Below are 19,558 nucleotides of genomic sequence, written 5' to 3'. Positions count from 1 at the left end.
TCGAACTCAGAAATCCACCTGCCTCTGCCTTCCAAGTGCTGGGATTAAAGGCGTGCGCCACCACCACCGCCTAGCAAGAAGAAATGTGTAGCCCAGGCTGGCCTCAAACTCGTGATCCTCCTGCCTCTGCCTCCTTCAGCAAATCCTACCGGCGAACGCCACCACAACCGGCTCCTCTTCTGTCTTTTACAGTATATGTGTCACTGAGTTTAGGGGTCACTTGCTTAAACCACATGATCCCACCCTCAGATTTTATTTAATGGTATCTGCAGAGAATCTGATTTAAATTATGTTACATCGTTACAGGTTCTGGGGCCTGAGGTGTGAGCATCTTTATGTTCAGAGGCTACTATGAGAGCCCATCCACAAGACCTCAGCTGACCTCACTCAGAGCCCACATATGACCAACTCTGGCCTCCGTTCCCCAGCTCAGTGCCATGGGTTGTGGAGTCCCTCGGCCTGTGCCCCTCCTGTGTACATACAGGTGAGGGACTGGCTTTGCAAAGGTTAATCTCAGCTTGGGATCTAGAATCACCTAGGAGACAAGTCTCTGAGCATTCAGTTTAAGATAATTGAGGAGGGAAGCCCCACCCACTGTGGGCGGCACCATTCCCTGGTCTTGGATCCTGGACTGTCTAAGAAGAAGTGGGCAGAGCGCAAGCATTTATCTCTCGTTTCTAGGCTATGGATGTGGCTATGGATGTAGTGTGACCAACTGCTTCAAGCCTGCAGTTGTGACTTTCTCACCATGATTGACTGTACTTTAAATTCTGAGCCAAAATAAACCGTTTCTCCCTACGTAGCTTCCAGGAGAGTATTTTATCACAGCACCAGGAGAAACTAATAACAGTCCCCGTTCCCCCCACCCCTCAGTCCTCCTTTCCCACGCTCTCTCCCTAACATCACACCTTTTTGCATGCGGTGGCTTGCTGGCACATGCTCTGGAGTGATGCTGTCAGCCGGAAGCTACCCTCCTTCGAGCAAGGCAATGCCCAGCCTCTCTCTGGCACCAGCTAAACTGCATGGGATGAGTTTTGTTGGAAGAATAGCGTCTTGAAACTCTTTCTCTGACTTCATCCCAGGTCTATAGATACCTGAAGATCGGTTTGGTTTTTTTTTTTTTTTTTCAAGATAAAACAAAATTGGGTATCAAACATATTAAAATGCTCTTACGTTCCAAATAAAGGAATTAAACTCCTCCCCCAAAGTCAAAAAGAAGTTTTTATAACTTTGCTTTTGAGCTGCTTTATTTAATTTACGATTGGCTATGATTTCTTGGCTTGTGTTGTGCATACTTAAGAATTCTCTGGATGTGAGAAAAGTCAATCCTCAGATTAGTTTTTGAATGAGATTAAATTTTTATGAATACTAAAGTCAATAATTAAGAAGGGCTAATGGGCGTTTAGCTAGACATTCATTAATTTAGGTCTCTGCAGGTGTTTTTTTCTCTTGAGTCAACATATCTATTTTTTCTCAATTCATAATCATTCCTCAGGCCTCTGTGAATCTTAGAGGCCCCCGATTCTGGCCTGGTCATTTTTTAATTTCTGAGGCTCCTCTGCCTTCTCTCCTTCTCTGTCTTTTAATTCCCACTATGAATTGGGGATGTTCTCCTTCCAATATTCAATCCAAGGCCCCAGCCTGAGGTAATCAGGCTCTAGTTTGAGATTCTTGGTGGAGCTGCCTCCTGCTTCCCTACCTGGGCTGACTGGCTGTAGGTCTCACAGTCAGTCCCTCCCTCTAGAGTGGTTCTCAACCCATGGATCGTGCCCCAAAAACCTCTATCTCCAAAAATATTTACACTAAGATTCATAACAGTAGCAAAAATTACAGTTATGAAATAGCAATGGAATAATTTTATGGATGGGGGTCACCACAACATGAAGAACTGTATTAAAGGGTCACAGCATTAGGAAGGTTGAGAATCCTTTTTGGGACGGTTTGACCAAATCCTTAACCCTCCGACTGATTTGTCACTTCGATCTGTGTATGTGTGTGTGTGTGTGTGTGAGTGTATATGCTTGAGGTTATAATCACATCATTTCTACCTTCCCTTTCCTCTCTCCAAATCCTCCCATATATCCAGGTCCCCACTTTGATCTTGCGACCTCCTCACTTTGCTCCTGTTACACCAGCCTCCGGAATATCACCCGCCCCACAGATGTGTCCCCTGTGCAGTCATTCCGCTGGCTTCATGCTCAGTTTTCATTGTCTTGAGGTCCTTAATCATTTTATTTTCTACCTTGGACTTTGGAAGCAATGCTGACAGGACAATGGAACCTTCATGTTTTCCTGTCTGTCTGTCTGTCTGTCTGTCTGTCTGTTCTGTCCCCACAGTGTATGATGTTTTTATGTGTATGTGCATGTATTCTCAAGTACATGTGTGTGTGTGTGTGTGTGTGTGTGTGTGTGTGTGTGTGAGCGTGAACGTGTGTGCGCATGGCATGCAGACAATGTGCATGTGGGAGTCAGAGGCTAACCTCCGCCTCTGCCTTGTTTGATACAAGGTTTTATCACAGTTGCACAGGCCAGATTCACTGGCCTGTGAGCTTCCCAGGATTCTCCTGTCTTCACCCCCCAGCTCATTGCAAGAGCACTCTTTTTATAGACTTGCATCATTCTGGGATCTGGAGATCCAAATTCTTGACCTCATATTTGTGTTCAAATGTTTTAACCGCTGAGCCATCTCCCCAGCTCTCTAGTACCTTCCTGAATACCACTTCTCCTCCATTAAAAAACAAAAAACAAACAACAACAACAACAAAAAACCAAAAAACAGAGCTTCACCATAAATCCCTGGTTTGCCTGTAGACTAGGCTGGCCTTGAACTCACAGAGGTCAGTCTGCCTCTGCCTCCTAAGAACTGGGATAAAGGATATATGCCACTATACCGGCCTCTTCATGCTATGTTTTGAATAAGGGGCTTCCCATTTTTATTTCCTACCAGGCCCCACAAGCCATTTAGTTCTCTGCTAAGCAATGACAGTGGACAAGACCCGGCATGGATCCTGGTGGTTCACCGGGCCACTGGTGAGGCTGGCAGCTCCCAAGGAAAAAGAGCTGTATGAGTTTCTTCTTGCTGCTGTGACAGGCTAAGAACTTGGTGGCTTCAAGCCACATCGATTCGGGCTTTGGTTGTGTCCCAGCGGAAGACTGCTTGCTTAGCATTTGCAAAGCCCTGGGTTTGAACCCCAGCTTTGGGACCAGCTTGAAGTCCTAGGGGTTATACAGGTCCTGAAAGTCAAGGTATGTGAAAAGCTGTATTCCTTCCAGATGCTCTGGGTAGGTCTATTTCCTGGACTTTTCCAGCTCCAGGTACTTGCCAACTAACCTTGGCTTCTGCCTGCGTTTCTATGATCTCTGTGACCAGGGCCATCTCTGCCTTTATTCTCTCCATGTTGTCTTCCTCCTGTCCCTCATCAGGAATGTCATGGACCCACCACATGACCGAGGATCATTTCTTTACCTTAAGACCCTTCACCTAATCACAGGGGCAAAGATCCTTTTATTGTGTAAGGGTGATGTCATAGTTGATTTTGATTACCACTTTGTCTAGGATTTCGAATCTCTGTGGAAACACACCTCTGAGTGTATGTCAGAGGGTGTTTCCAGAAAGGATGAAGACTCACCCTGATTATGGGTGGTGCTAGTCTGTGAGCTGGGGTCTTGGACTGAATAAAAAGAAGTGAGGTGAGTGGAGACATTTATCTTCCTCGGCTTTCTGTTTGCGGCTGCAGTGTGACCAGCTGCCTTGGGCTCCCGCCTGTCATATCTTTCTCATGATGGACTATACTCTTCAGCTGTGAGCCAGAATAACCCCTTCCTTCCCGGAGTTGCTTTTACCAGATGTGTATCAATGAGAAGAGCAACTGATAGAGATGGCATGGTTAAACAGCTCATGGGTATAGGTAGATATCTCTGGGCTGTAGGTATGTGACTGCCTGGCTGGAGATGCTGCTGGATTTCTGGTTTGAATCTCTAAACATTCATCCATAGCACATCCAGCCTTTGTGGCTTCTGGGGGCTAATTCTGAGGGTCTATGAGTACAACAAACAGAACCAGGTGTGGTGGCGTAGTCTTAGCCTGGAGGAGGCTGAGGCTGGAGGAGCGGGGAACTTCAAAGCCCTCTTGGGATCCACAGAAAGTCCCTGTTTTCAAAACAACAACGGTAAAAAAGAACAAGTAGAATTTTTGGCCCCCCAAAAAAACCATCCTATTTCAGAATAAGAAGAAGCCACATGTTTTCAGAGCTTTGGTTCTGAGGACTCTCTGGTCATTTCTCAGTGTTGTCTATATGGGCACGATGCCTCAAATATTGTCTTCTCCCATGCACCTGCTAGCATGGCCCTGGGTGTGGATTGCATGGTCCATTACTCTCTTACCCTTAGGAAGGAGAACGTGCCCTGCTGGCTTGTCCTACCTAGCTGGAGACATCCCCACCATCCATCAGGGGAAGGCATGGATGTTCATGGCATCCTTAAATAATACAAGGCTTCAATAATAAGCCTTGGTTTATGTGATACAGCCAACACAGGGCACAGCAAGGTATTTGAGCTGCATGGTAAAACCATGGTTTGGACTGATGTCACATTGGTGTGCACCCAGCAACTCCCACCTCCTGTCACATCACTGATGTGTGGTGAACATTTACTGAGGGATTGGATAAGCAGGTCACTCCAGTGAGTGGCAATGGGGTAGGCTGGAAACTAAAGTGTTGTGCCAGATCTGTTTTGTTCGCATGCTTGTTAGCATAGCCTCCGTGGACTTACAAACTGGGAGATGCCAGAAAGGGCAGGTTTTGTTTTGAATTTTGAGACAGGGTCTTGTTCTGAACTCACGATGCCCCTGCTTTGTTTCTGGAGTGGCTGCGAACACCATGCCTGGTTTTGAGGAGTTATTTAAAGCAACACCAGTAGAGAATGGCAAAATGGATTTCTGTTAATTATTGTCTCCGATTATATCACCCGAGGGTTGAATCCATATTCAAGGGTGGTAGATTTTACTTAGTAATTGGTATCTTATTTAAGCTGGCAGTCGAGCAAGCTGAGTATGAATTTTAAACACCTTGTTCGGGACTAGGAACCTCTATCTCTGCAGTGGATTTCCATAAGTCAGCAGGATCGCATGTCTAAGCCTCTCTAGAGCATTTGTATTACAGGCTCAGAACCAAATGTTAGACAGAGGCGAGGAGGGGCCAGGGTGCTGATTCGGTTTCTTTCCTGAGCCCTGAAGAACAGCTCTTGTCTGCAGTAGGCTCAGGGAAGTGGTGCCCAGCTGCTGTGGACTTCTCTGATTAGGCTAGAGGCTAGCTAGAATGCTCTCTTTATGCTTGACCTGTTGGCATCAAGGAGCCAATCTGAAGGGGACTAGGCAGATCTGTGCTACCTCTGAAGGCACTGTCCCACTGTTGTCCCTGTGTCCTGGTTACTCTTAATTGTCAACTTGACACAGTCTAGAGTCATGTAAGAGGAGAATCTTTGGTTGGCGAGTTGCTTAAATCAGATTGATCCATGACTATGTCTGCAAGGTGATTGTCTTAAACTAGGCAGGCCCAACCAATAGTGCCAGGGAAATGTGGCGATCCCCCCACTCCCGAAAACAGACAGGAGCCAATCAGATGCAATCACAGTAGGGCTTTTTTATTCTAGCTAGCTCAGGTCCCTCAGTGCCCAGGACAGTTTTGGTAATGAGGAACCTCAAATATCTATCAGGGCAAGACTTTATAGTAAGCAGAAAGTTGGGGGTGGTGAGTGTGCAAGTTACTATGACCTTTAGTACAGTTGGTTTGTCATATCATAAACTGAACTGCTTCCCTCTGCATTGGTGGTCGTTAGGCAGAAGGTGGGCTTGTAACCTGGGGGAGGGCGTGCAGGTTTGTTGGAGGAATAACCTGAAGATGCTGGTCTTGCTGGAGGTTAGCCTAGAGACTGGAGCTAGGTTTGAGTTCTGTTACGGATAACTTGGAAACTAATGCTAGGTACCGGCTTTTTAGTTTGCCTGGGTTCAAGTTCTCTAAAATGGAGTTTGAATTTAAAAGATTTGGCTTCTTAAACCCACTATGGGCAGTGCCATTCCCTAGGCAGGTGGTCCTGGGCTGTGTAAGAAAGTTAGCTAAGCATGATCCTGGAAGCAAGCCAGCAAGCTGTGTTTCTCCATGGTTCATGCCACTAGGTTAATGTCTGAATTTCACTCAACAATGGACGGTGGCCTGGGAGGATAAGCCAAAATAAACTATTTCCTTTTATATATTGCTTGGTGGTCATGTTGTTTACCACAACAGAAAAGAAGATAGACCACCCTGTCAGAGTCCTTCTAGAAGTTTCCATGTAGGCAGCTCTGGAATATACTAGTGCGGTGATGCTACCAGAGGGTCCGATGACCGGCACTCAGAAAGCAAGGGAGCAGAGCTAGTGGAATGTTTGTTGTGATTTTCAAGTTGTGCTGCGGTATGAAGATGAGTTGAACTGTCAGTTCTCAAGTGTAATGGTAGGTCACATGTTAACCAGTGACTGAATACATGCTTTTATTAAAATTAAGCTTTGTTTTATTTAGTTGTGGTGTGTGTGTGTGTGTGTGTGTGTGTGTGTGTGTGTATGTATACGCATCCTGTGGTACATGAATGGATGTCAGAGGACAATTTGTGGGTGTTAGTTCCCACCTTCCACTGTGTCAGCCCCAGGGCTAGAACTCAGGTCCTCGGGCTTGCTTGCAGGTACATTTACTCACTGAGCCGTCTCCTTGGCTCAACAGAGTCTTCTTGAGACTCACAGAAAACTGTTACTGCATGATTTGTTCTCTGAGATTTCTAGGATGACACCAGAGGGCCACAGGGTTTGCTTTTGTACCATTGATATTTTGAGTCAGCTAGCTCTTTGCCCTGGAGTTGGGGTACTGTAGTGAACACTCCTGGCTTCTAGCTTGTGGATGCTGGGAGCGCTCCCCAACTCCATCACTAAATGCCTCACTGAGCGGTGATAAGAGGAAAATTATTTTGGCTGATAAGCTCTGCGTGATAGCGTGGTAGGTGCAATGGGATTCCTGGAACAATTTGATCCAGCACACACATCATTTTCCTAATAACTCTTAAGAAAGTCTTTTTAAAGTGCAGCCAGCAGATAATGCTCTTATCCCTGGGTGGTTTATTCATTCAGTAAATAGGGGCCATCTGCTGTGTACCAAGTCCCAGAGAAACAGAGATACACAGGCAGGCATGGTGTTCTTCTCAGGGGTTGGCCCTTAGGGAGAGCAAGGAAGACGAGAAAGGTCTGTGTTATGTTAGATATTCCAGGAATGCCCCTTTGACGGGGAACATTTGAGACCAGGTCTGAATGACAGGAGGGTCCAGCTAGGTGACCCTGGGCACTGGGTGCTTCGGGCAAAGGCAGTAGCAGGTGCAGACACTGTGAGCAGGAGAAAGCTCTGTGGAGTCAGAGGCTGTTGGCCCATCTGGTTAGGACCCGGGGCCAGACTCCAGGAGCTGAAGAGGGGAGTTAGATTTCCTCGAGGGCAGTGAGACATCCTGGGGGTGGCGTGGGGGCTGAAGGAGTAGTGGAGATGGTTAGACTGATCCCCATGGTACAGAAACTGGGCTGTTGGGAGGGCAGAAATGGAAGGACGCTCCCTATCTGGTGAGTAGGGCAAGGGAGGCAGCATTGTGGGGAATGGAGAGACCCCGTTCAAGTGTAGGGCAGTGAGCAAATTCTAGAGGTTACATACATTACATATCATTACATATGTCATGTGCACAGTAATTTTCAAACCCTCTATTATGTATTATGTAAATGAGACTTTTTAAAAGTCCCCCAAGCGAATGAGAAAGATGGCAAGCCCTCCTAACTTCAGTAGCACATCTCAGAGATCTTGACGCAGTGAGGATGGCACACTCAGTCGTCCTCTGGTCAGAGAGCGGACCGCACTACAGTTTTTACTGTCTCAGCGTCAAGGCACTCTATCTGCCTGCCTGCTTCGAGCCTCCGCTTTCATTTGCTACAAGGGCATAGTCACGCTCTAGCATTGCATCATGGGTTGTTACATCGTTCTCATCTACTGCACACAGCTGACATGAACTGACTGCTCATTGCTCTAGCACCCTACTGGGTCCTGATCTTATTTCTTGTTTACATGTTCTCTACAAAACAAACAAACAAACAAACAAAACAACAACAACAACCACAAAAAAACTCCAACCCATTTAATTGGGACTGGCTTACAGTGTCAGAGGTTCACCATGGCAGAAAGCGTGACAGCATGAAGGCTGACAATGCTCAAGAGGAGCCAAGAGTTCTACATCTTCATCCACAGGCAGCAGAAGGAGACTGCGTGCCAGGCTGGGCACAACTCGAGCATCAAAGTCCCTGCCCCTACCGAGACTTCCTTTCTCCAAGAGGACCATACCTCCTGATAGTGCCACATTCCCTATGGCCAGGCTTTCAAACACCTGAATCTATTGGGGCCAAACCTATTCAAGCCACCACAGAAGGGTAGAGTCGGGTGGGGTACTAAAGCTCAAAGTCTATGCCCAGTGACTTCCTCCAGCAAGGATCCATTTCCTAAAGGTTTCACAACACAATCTTCCCCCTACATCACTAACATCTGGGGACCAAGTGTTCAAACACAAGGCTGAAATCCTGGGTCTTCCTGCTGACATCATCTGTGAAGTTAGTTAGCTTCTCCTGTGTGAGCTGAAGGGACACAAGTCCCGGCACAGCCAATGTTTGTCCATTCGATATATCTGGGAGGAAGGAATCTCAACTGAAGAATGGCCTCCATCAGATTGGCCTATGAGTGTATCTATGGGGTATGTTTTGATTGCTGATTATTGGGTGGGTCCATCCCCCTGGGCACTGTACCATCCTTAGGCAGGTGGTTGTGGGCTGTGCAAGTTAGCCGAGCAAGCCAGGGGAAGCAGGCCACCATGTAATGTTTCTCTATTGTCTCTGCTTCTGTTCCTGCCTTGACATCCCTTGACTACAGACTGTGACCTGTAATCCTACCTCCTCAAGTCATTTTACCATCCTAACAGAAAGGAGAGCAGGACAAATATGTAGAAACCATACAACATCCCTGCAGTCCCTGGGAGGATGAACACCTGTTCTCTAACCAGGATTAGAACAGGAGATTACTTTTAACTTGAGCTCTGAGGGAGCAGGGACTTAAACTAGGGCAATGAGGAGATAGGGTGGTCGCCTTGAGTAGAAATGGTTAAAGGGAGACAGAGGAGCAGGGAGGGGAGACTTCTTGTGCTTTGTGTAGCTTAACCAGGTGCCTGGAAGAGGGAAGGCAAGGTGGGTCCCAAGGCGTATGTCTGTTACCTTAGAGGAAGGTCAGGAGGCCGAATGCTCAAAGTGGGAAAGAAGGGACCAGGCAGGAGAGACACTGTGCATTTGTTTTAAAAACAAAACAGAAAGAAAAACAAAAAGAAAACCCAGCCAACCACCCAGCCACCCACCCACCCAACCAACCAACTAGCCAAAAATCTTGGTTAATTTTCCATTGTGAAGATTTTAAATGCATCGGAAAGTAGGAAAATTCAGGGACTCTCTGTGCAGCCGCTCTGCAGCTCCAACGGGTATGAATCTGTGACTGCTCATTTTTGTTTAATCTCAACTCCATCCACTTTGTCTTTCCATAGAATTCTGTGGTACATTCAAGGTACCACATCCAATGCACTATACTGTATAATGGCTAGCTCAGTGGGGGGATGCTGTGACCTTTTTACTGTGTTGGAACCAGTGGCCTTGCCCCCTGGGCCTTGTTCTGCAGTGTTCAGTAATAAGCGGTTATTTGTTTTTGAGACAGGGTCTTGTTGTATAGCACAGGTTGGTTCTTAACTATCACCCTATTTTTCAGTTTCCCAAGGACTAGATCACAGGCATGTGGCACCTTGCCTAACCTGGGAGGTGGCAGGTCTCTTGGGGGCATAAGACCAACCCTCCAGGTCACTTCTTGACTCATCACAGAGCCTATGGGGTGACTGTTGGCACTCGTAGCTGATTCCTGCTGGATTGATGTAGATGGAACTTGGAACTCGAAGTGACAGAACTGGTATTCTAAAGGACTTCTTAATAGATTTGCTTAGGTGACATTCAATCACACAAGTGGAATTTAACTAAGGAGCACAACGTCCAGAATGCCCCAACGATAATAAGTATTGTGAAGAAAGGCCTGTTAGAGATAAGAGAAGTTTAGGATGCTGGGATGTAAGTATTTACTCGCCAGGATTGCTCAGTCTTTAGACTTTGATTCCCATGACAAGGGAGATGACTCTGGCTTAACAACCAGACATTAGTTTTTTTTTTTTTCCTGTACAGAAGACATACCTCTAGTTGGGGGAAGGGGTAGATGGAAGTGCAGGGTCACGACCATCCTAAACCCAGGTCTGCCATGAAATCCTTGGATGACAGTGTACGTGAAATACTGAAGCCTAGCGTGTATGTAAGTTAATGGAACCTGCTGGGAGCAGATTGAGCATTAGCTGAGAGCTGGACAATCACTCTAAGAGAGTTCTTCCGTCATCTCTAAGTGTGCAGAGTGGTTCTCACTAGGGAGGCACACCATTCTATAACAGGGTAAGAGTTGCCTGCTTTTACTGTATTCTTTGCATACTCCAACTGCAGGCTGTTTTCCGTCCTGAGTACTCTTTGCTTGGGCTGCCAAATATAACACTGCTCACTCATTTAACTTTACACTGCAGAAAACAGTCATGACATTTGCACAGGTGTGTCTCTTACACTGCACGGGGCATACTTATAGTAAATTATTTGTTGTTTTCCTGACATTCAAATTGAACCAGATATCTGGCCTTCATTTTATTGCAGCTAAATCTAGTCAAGGTGTTTTCACAGAAGCCCTGGAGTGCAAAGCCGGTAGCCTGGGTGATGCTTCTTAGTATGTGGCCCTCAGTAGGTCCTCAGTATGGACAGGCTGAAGTCAAAGTGAAAGATTGCAAGCTCAGGTAGAATGCAGAGCCTGGGCAGAGCCTCTAATTAGAAGGTATTGACCTTGAGAATAAAGCCATTGACCTTCGGAATGTTGCCCATATTGACACTGGCTCCGTAGCTCAGTTAGGACCTATGTTGTCATGCTTAGGACATAGGACAAAAGGTGTAGACAACATTAAGTTCGTCAGAACTGGTCCAAAGTGCCCCCTTTTTGGGTGTCTCTAGCCTCCCCGAGGCTTCCTGGGGTGTGCGCATGCGTTCTGCACTGCCCCAAGCCTTGGACTTGGCATTTGTGGCCATGGGGAGAGGGCAGAGCTCTGCTTTTGCCCGCCCGCCTCTGTTCCTGCGCACACGGAAGGCTGTGAACCTGAGACTTTATTCTCCAGGCAGGATTCGCCAGTTGCGAAGGGGCGGGGCCGGCGGTGGAGGGCCACGTGTGCTGGAGTGAAGCAGGAAGTGACTGCGGGAGTGGAGCCCGGCGAGCGAGTGGCATCGGGGGCTGATGGAAGTGGAGAGGGGGCTGGAGAGGGCACCCTAGTGAGTCGCCTTTTCTCTCCTTCAGGCCCGGGGTGCCGGGCAGTCTCAGGAATGTGCAGCGGCCTGGAGCTTGCAAAGGGGTGCCCTAAGGTGCTGGTCCTGGAAGAGCAGCAGGGGGCTGTGACAGGTGGCAGGGGGAGGGGGGATGTTCGGGCCCCCCCTGCTCCACCGCTAGGTTGAGCTGGAGACGGTGATCCGAAGCTCCTGAGTGCGCAGCCAAAGGTCTCTTCATTCATTGTTTCATGGTGGTGTGTACAGGGGACAAGGGACCTGTGGTATCAATGGCAGCCATTCAGAGGCCCCTCCCACTTCCACCTGTGGCAGGTCTGGGGGAGGCTGGAGAGCCCGCAGCACGCCTCCTAGAGAACTTTTTCACGTTCATACTGGCGGCCCAGATCCTGAATCTGTCTCCTGGGAGTCTCTGGTAAAGTCTGGGCTCTACGAGTTCTATGCCAGCTCCCTTAAGCCCGGGCAGTGCCTCGCTTTAACTAAACCAGTATTTTCAAGTGCAGAGGCAACATTTAAAAAAGGAAAGAGACAGAGAAGAACAGAAGGAAATGTACTGGCTTCATAGGAGCTGACTGCTCTGTGCTGCTGCAGTGAAAATGCATGCACGGTCAGCCTGCTGTTGGCTTCACTCAAGTTATAGGATGGGTGGGGAATGGTCCCCTGTCCTGGTCACTGGTCCAGTTTATGATGTTAATAACCAGTTCTGGAGAAAGTCAGAAGCAGACTGCCTGGCATGATTTGGTCTTGCTGTGGCTGATGTATCCTATCCCTAAGAGCTTATTAGTCTGTTAAATACAGGAAATGACAGATGCCAGTCTTCCATAGAGAAGGTCTCACTAAACCATTGGCTGTGTAGAAGCTGGTCTGGTTTTATGTGCTTAGCTGTGTGTAAGAGTTCCCCCATGGAGTTAAATAAGGTGCAGATTTGGGGATCTAGCAAGTGTGGGGTGTTGTGGGTACCCTGTGCTTTTAAGTGGCTGTAATGGCTGGAGATGGAACTCATTTGGTAGAGTGCTTGCGTACCACGTACAAAGCTCTGAGTTTGATTCCTAGTACCACAAAAACCAGGTGTTGTAGCACATTTCAGGAATCCCAGCTTTGGGAGGTGGAAGACGGGAAGACGGGAGGGTCAGGAGTTCAAAGCCATTCTCTGCTACACAGTAAGTTCCAGGCTACATTAAAAAAAAAAAAATCTAAGTAGCTCTCGAGGGGACCACCGGCTTTCCACCACCCTTAGGGAGTAGCCAGAGTTTTCAAACAGTGAACGGAAGAGGAGGCGTGCTGGGGTCACGCTGTGATAAGTGGTGGATGGACGGGATTCTGTCCATCCCACTGAACTTAGAAGAGTATTTTCCCATCCCTCTGGCCACCATGAACACCCACAACTCCCTCCAGTTTGATTTTGCTGGTTGGCAAATGGGGATCGTCTCCTTTTACCAGCAGCAGTCAAAAGACCTAGTGAGGTGCTTGGTGGGGTTTTACGCTGTGATCTGTCTTGGATAGTGAGATTTGAGAGGATGTTAGTTCCATGTCTGTCTTTGTGAATGTTTAACATTTTACTCACGAGCAACTGGGAACGCTCAGGGTGTTAATAGTCCAGGATCTCAGTTAAAAAACAAAACAATACAAAACAAAACCCCAAACAAACTCAAAAACCAAAAAAAAAAAAAAAACCACACACAAGCCTCTTGTTTTTGTTTGTTTTGTTTTGTTTTGTTTGTTTGTTTGTCTTTGCCAAAGATTCTTACTCTATGGCCCTGGCTGTCCCAAAACTCACTAAGTAGACCAGGCTAGCCTCAAACTTGCAGAGATCTGCTGGCATTTGCCTCCTCAAGGGCAGGAACGAAACAGTTTCTGCCGCCATGCCCAGCGCACATCACTCCTCTGAGGTTGATTTGATGTGGGATGGTGGAAAAGGCTATTTGTTTGCTTGAAAAATTTTTTTTTAAAATTTTTAAAAATGTGTGCGGTTACCGTCTTGAGTTCCTCTGTCATGTGTGCCCCACCTGCTCCCCAGAATAGAGATGAGCACAGCCCAACACAAAACAGTAAGCTTACTTAGACGTTGTGAGATTTGGGAAAGGGTGTGTTTTAAAACTACCTCTGTGTGTGTGTGTGTGTGTGTGTGTGTGTGTGTGTGTGTGTTGGGGGTGGGGGGTTGTGCATTCCGTGGTACAAATGCAGAGGTCAGAGGAGAGCGTGTTGGTTTTCTCTCTCAGGTGTGTGTCAGGAACCAAGCTCAGGTTGTCAGACTTGGCAGTTTTTCGTTGTTTGTTTATTCTTGCTTCTTGGTTGTGGGTTGTTGCTTTGTTTTTTGGTTGTGGGGTTCTCCAGTGTCAACTTGTTGAAAGACTTCGTATGCTTAGACTTTGAACCCAGAAGTGGTTTGACCTTCAACCTAGCACAAGGGCCCAGTGGTGTTCATCTGAGCCCACAGCCTTTTCTGAGTGTGGACTGGCCACAGGGCTCTGCCCATACTCTGTCATGGCTTCCTCTAAGGCCGGCGGAGGGATCCTTTTTAGCCTTTGATATGCAAGCATATAACTAACTCCTGCCCACTCAGCTTTGAGGGAGCTGAGCCAGTTGGGGTCAGATCCAGTCCTGTGGATGCTGGAGAGCCAAAGGGGAGTGAATGAGGCCTTTGAGTTGAGGCCCACACCTAGCTTGTATGTGTATGTGTGTGCCAGTCACAGTTGGACTTCTCTGCTTTGTAACTTTCCATAGGAGAAGCCTGACATTTCTGATCTAGGACAGGACAGACAGGATATGGTTGGTTTCAGTCTTGAGCATAGTTAAGTCTGAGGAGGTTCTCTGGGCCCACACGAGAAAAGGCCCTGTCTTTGCTTAGTGGACTGCAGTGCCTCTTCACTGCCATCAGCTATGCGCAGAGCCGTTCTAATTTCCTTGTGCTCTCTGGCTCTCCTTTCTGGGTAAGCTGGCTCTGTCTTCTTCAGCAGGTAGCGTGCCCGCTTTCACAAGGCTGTGGGAAAAGGCCTTCACCATTCTTAAGCAGTTACAAATTTAGGTTCCGGATGTAGGCAGGCCCCTATAGAAAACCAGCAAGGACGTGCTTGGACATGGTGTGTGTGTGTGTGTGTGTGTGTGTGTGTGTGTGTGTGTGGTGTGTGGTCATGGAAGGTTTCATCACAGATCTTGCATGAGGTGGGCTTCAGAGGAGGCTCTTGGGTTTCGAGGGCAGGAGCTGTGGAGGGAAGGCATTCCCGAAGGGGCTTATGGGAATGGAACCTTGGAGGCACAGCTGTCTGGTTTAGAAAGGTGCCCTAATGGGCTAAGTTGAATGAGTGTGGCACCCAGACTGCATGCTGCTGGACTTTGTCTGGAGAGTCCGTAGCAGTGGGAAGGAAGGTCTGTCGGTGGAATTTATATTTAGCCAGGAGGCTGGCTTGGGGAGCTAGGAAGATGTGACTAGGAATCAGATGCAAGGTATTTAGAGGGCAATTTGAGCTAGGGGTCTGTTCTTTGGCAGGGTCTGAGGAGAAATGGCAGGCAGGGACAGATGCGTGGAAGGAGCCGGGCCTCTTGGGAGGGCTTCCTGGCCTCTTCCAGTGTCCTCACATCACCTTTCAAAGTTACATGACTTTTAATGTCTCTGTGCTGGTACCGGGATGTTGAGGCCCATTGCTTTGACTTGAATGTGCAGACCACCTACTGACAGAGGGCAGGTCAGGCATATGCCTAGGGCATATATATGTCACAATCGGGGCCCCTTAGCATCTGACCCTCTGCTCTTCTGTACCCAGCTGTATCCAGAATGCTCCAAGGCTGCAGCTCCGTGGTCCAGGCCTTGCTCGGGACCTTCTTCACCTGGGCGATGACAGCAGCTGGGGCAGCTCTTGTGTTCATATTCTCCAGCGGGCAGGTAAGTCGCTTTGTTTCTTGGGGTTAGCAGGGACCCTTTTGTGAGCTTTGGAACCGGCCCCTTGCCACACAGCACCAGCAGCGGCCACACTGGCAGACAACTTCCTTGTTTTCCCTCCGAGGCCTTACTAGGCCAGGGAGCAGGCATCCATTAGAAGTACACGAGCTAGGCATTGTCTTCCCCTCTCCTGACTCTGGCATCCAGACTCAACAAGGCGAGGGGATGAGGGACTAGCTATTGTGTCTTCATTAACCTGCTGCCTCATTCCGAGCAGGAGTACTATGCAGGACCCAAGATGATTAGCTCTGAGGTGGAACTGCCCTCCCTGTGGCGGTGAGTTAGCTAGACCGTTGGTTAGGGGCTCTGGGAAGGAAGAAGTCTGCTTTTCTACTGCCCCAGTCCTGGGCATTTCATTCCTCATTGGCTGTTCTTTGGCAAGCTCCCCCTCCTCAATCCCCTGTAGATTTCTGTTTATCCCCCTCCGTCCCCATATGCCCTCCTTCCCGAATGAATACAGATAGGCCCACTTCCTCATTCTCTCTTCTGGAATCATATGAGCCCGACCTTTCCAGGAACCCTTTCTCTCTCCTGGGTGAGTGCCGATAGCTGCCTCGTCCATATGCATACTGAGTCTTCTCAGCCCTTCCCCACATATGTCCTCCATGCATCCTACAGAGAGCCTCCAGTGCCCTCAGTCACTCTCACGCCAAAGGTTCTGGCCTCATATCCTCACGAGATCTTGTGTATCTCCCCATCTTTTCTTCCTCTGTACCCCACATCCCTGATATCACTCATACACACCCTACCTTACTCTATACCACAAGCACATCCTATACCCACATTCTATGCCTGAAATCCCATTCTCCTCCCACCCTGAGCTGCCCTAGCCAGAGCCACTCATGGCCGTCTTGAAGAATGTAACCCTCGTCTTGCTCAAGGGCGGCTGTAGATACTGCAGGAGTGGCCCATGGGAAAGCAACTTAGATCTCTTTAAACACACTGAGCCTTGGATCTAGAAAGGAGAACTTATCTAGAGAGTGGGTGTCTCAGGCCCCTTGGGTTATAGACCAGTTTGGCAGGTCCTGGCTTCAGCTATACTATCCTGCCTTCCATACTGCTGCCCCCACCCTAACTGGGGGAGAGTGGTTAGCACAAATCTATCATTTGGAGACTTGGATCTCAAACTACACAACCAGGAACGACAGGGTACTCAAGATTTCAGCTTGTAAGACACCTAGGGAGGTCAAATTCATAGATAGGAAATAGAGTGGCTTTTGGCAGTAGCTGGGAGAAGGAGGAGGAGGAAGAAAAGGAGGAGGAAGAAGAGAAAGAGGAGGAGGAGGAGGAGGAGGAGGATGCTGAGTGGGTGTGGAGAATCCTTTCATGGTAGCCTGATGTCCCCATGAGAGCTTCTTCTCCTGTGTTTATGCATTATGTAGTATGTGCAGACCACAAGTGATTATCCACTAGGTATGATGGAAGCAAAACATCTTTTTACTGGAATAGATGCACTCAGAAAGATATACATCTTATACCTATGCAGTTTGATTATAACTTTACAAAGGCCCATGTATCTGGGCCTAGATCAAGTGCCAGCTTCTCAGGGTCCCTTCAGGCTCCTTCCCAGCCACCACGCCCACTCAGACTTTCACTCCATGCAAAACACTCCCACGCTGCCCGTCTCTCCCACAGTGTAGACATCCCTGTCTGGTTAGGTTCTCTGCTCACATAGCCGGTACCGTTCTGTGTCGGGCTGAATCCACGCTGCTCAGTTCCCAGTTTATTTAGTGCTTCGCCCTGTTGTGTATATACATGCACACACACAATGTGTTCTTCTTTGTGTATGTGATGTGTGGGCATGCCCTGTGGTATTTGGTTGTCCTCGTTGGTATATCTGTCTTACCGTGGATGGGACTATGTGCAGTTTTGGGCTCTTGGGAACAGTGCATGGAACTGGGGATTCCCAGCATGCATTTCTGTCACACCTCTCAGCAGTGATGTGTACATTGCAGTCACTTGCATTTAGTCCCAGTACATGGCTTTCTGTGTGACGTGGCTGTGCCAGTTTGTGTCCCCACCCATGTGACTGTTTAGATTGCTCCTGTGTTCCCCACTAGCCCTTGGTCATTTCCACATTTTAGATCAACTACTTCCTAAGGGTATGGGGATATTGGGTAAGAAAGAAGGTGTGGGCCTGTGCACTCCAAGACCCCTTGCCCCTGTCAAGGGTACTTCTGGTTGATTCTGGAATGGGTATCATATTTAACTGTGTGTCCATGCCCTCCCCCTCCCTCATGTTCTTGGCTCATTCTGTTAGGTCAGGTCACCCGCAGCTTAGAAGTAGGCCAGTGACCTTTGAACCCTTTGGCTTTATGGCAGTCTCCTTACTGAGGCCATGCCATCCTGTGGTCCTTGGAAACTGAAAGCTCTCCCCTTTTCATTTGCAGAGGCGGATCTTAGACGGAAGCCTGGGCTTTGCCGCAGGGGTGAGTTCACAGTGGGTGAAGTGTGTTGATTCTAATCTTTCCCTCCCTGGGGTTGGTGCCAGCACTTCTCCACACTGTCCTGATGCGCTCTCTGTAAGGGCCAACTCCTCCTCTCATGGCTGACTGTCTTCACTCCCCGGCTTATACAGCTTAGGAGGTACTCTCCAATCTTTCCATGGAGAAGGGAGTGGTTCAGGACTTAGGAAATAAGATGACATCAAAACCGGCCTAGCCTGATAAATGACAGGAATTTAATATCTCCTTCCTCTAAGGGCTTTTAATTTAATCTTTATTATGTGTATGGGTCGGGGGCGGGGTCTCAGGGGTGGTATATGCATCTGAGTACAGGTGCCCCTCCACAGGTCAGCGATGTCAGACCTCACTGGAGCTGAAGTAAGAGGTTCCAAGACTTCGGCTATGGGTGCTGGGAATAGAACTTGTCATTTGTAAGAACAATATGTGCTCTTGCCTGCTTCCCTATCTCTCCAGCCCCAGGACTTTTTATTTTAGGTACTTTAAATTAAGCACACAAGGAAAAAAAAAAAAACCCACCCATAATCTATAACCTCAGTACGCAGTACCCACCTTCAGTCATGATTGACATTTGGCAAATCTCATTTTATCTGTCTCCCTTCTGCCTTCTTGGGAACTGAGAATGTTTTATAAAAGCAAATCCCAGATCCATGTAATTTCACCTGTAAATTCAATATGTATCTCAAACTGAGTGACTTCTTGTGAAACCGTAAATCAGTATGGCAGCATCTCATCTGGCAGAAGGCAGGAAGGCAAATAGCGATTCCTCTCTGTGAGCTAACACCCAAGCCGAGTTCACATTCCAAGGGGCCCTGCGAGATTGTTGTGCAAGGGCTAGGATCCCAAGGGAATTTGCTGGCTGTGTTTTCTAAGTCGCTCAAGTCTCCCCCATGGCAACCCCACAAGCTGGTAATTTGTTGGAGAAACTGGGTCTTTGTTTCTAGAACGTTCCACATTCTGAGTTTGGCAGATTCTTCTCCTGTTCTGTTTTTGATCTCTGTAAACTCAAGAGTTAGACCTAGAGGCTTAATTCAGATTTTATCTTTCTCTAAAAATCACTTGAATGAGTCAGTTGACTGTGTTCGTGTGTGAGCATACCTCCGCCATAGCACATATGTAGAGGTCAAAGGGCAACTTACAGAAGTTTGTCCACTCCTTCCGCATGTGTAACCTGAGGATCAGACTCATGTTGTTAGATTTGGAGGTTTGGGAGCCTCCCAACCCCCACCTCCTGAGCAATTTTGCAAGCCCAGATTTTATTTTTCAAGTGTGAGTACTTTATGGGGGTGCTGTGTATTCCAACTGGATGGCTGTATTAGAAAGTGCAGACCATGGGCTTTCTCTTTGAGTAGATGGTTTTTACTCTGTAGTTCTATGAGCTGGAAAAACTTGTCTTGGGGCGGGACCTTGCTGAAGTCATCTAAGCCATTGACTGTCAGACCAGAGCCTGTCTTTAGAGAGCCTGGAGATTCCCAAGCTATAAACAGGTACACAGAGAGTTGTAGCAGAATCCATTCTGAGGCCTTCAGAAGCATATATTCCTCTCCATAAAGCTCCTCTGCCTGGCCGGGCAGTGGTGGCGCACGCCTTTAATCCTGGCACTGGGGAGGCAGAGGCAGGCGGATTTCTGAATTCAAAGCCAGCCTGGTCTACAGAGTGAGTTCCAGGACAG

At 48.0% G+C, this 19,558-nt stretch overlaps 1 protein-coding gene and 1 long non-coding RNA gene across 5 annotated transcripts in view; one reads left to right on the top strand and one right to left on the bottom strand.

Moving 5' to 3' along the window:
* Slc39a11 (solute carrier family 39 member 11) overlaps positions 1 to 19,558 on the top strand; it is a 432,379-nt gene that overhangs the window by 76,484 nt on the left and 336,337 nt on the right. For 2 of the 4 annotated variants that reach the window (XM_031351837.1, XM_031351834.1), the window contains exons 1-3: positions 11,368 to 11,478; positions 15,249 to 15,367; positions 17,815 to 17,853. In XM_031351837.1, coding sequence (XP_031207697.1) covers positions 15,260 to 15,367; positions 17,815 to 17,853 — 147 coding nt within the window. In that variant the 5' untranslated portion in view covers positions 11,368 to 11,478; positions 15,249 to 15,259. Of the gene's footprint in view, positions 1 to 3,540; positions 3,691 to 11,367; positions 11,479 to 15,248; positions 15,368 to 17,814; positions 17,854 to 19,558 lie in introns of those variants that run through there. The other 2 variants (XM_031351835.1, XM_031351836.1) reach the window with 2 other exon arrangements.
* LOC116077352 lies at positions 2,906 to 3,520 on the bottom strand. The gene is made up of 2 exons (XR_004113210.1): positions 3,332 to 3,520; positions 2,906 to 3,234 (listed from the first exon to the last, which is right to left on the bottom strand). It is a non-coding gene; the product is annotated as an uncharacterized LOC116077352 (long non-coding RNA).

This window comes from Mastomys coucha, unplaced genomic scaffold (assembly GCF_008632895.1).
Source record: "Mastomys coucha isolate ucsf_1 unplaced genomic scaffold, UCSF_Mcou_1 pScaffold5, whole genome shotgun sequence".
Lineage (NCBI taxonomy): Eukaryota > Metazoa > Chordata > Mammalia > Rodentia > Muridae > Mastomys > Mastomys coucha.
This window is presented reverse-complemented; position numbering and strand designations above follow the sequence as displayed.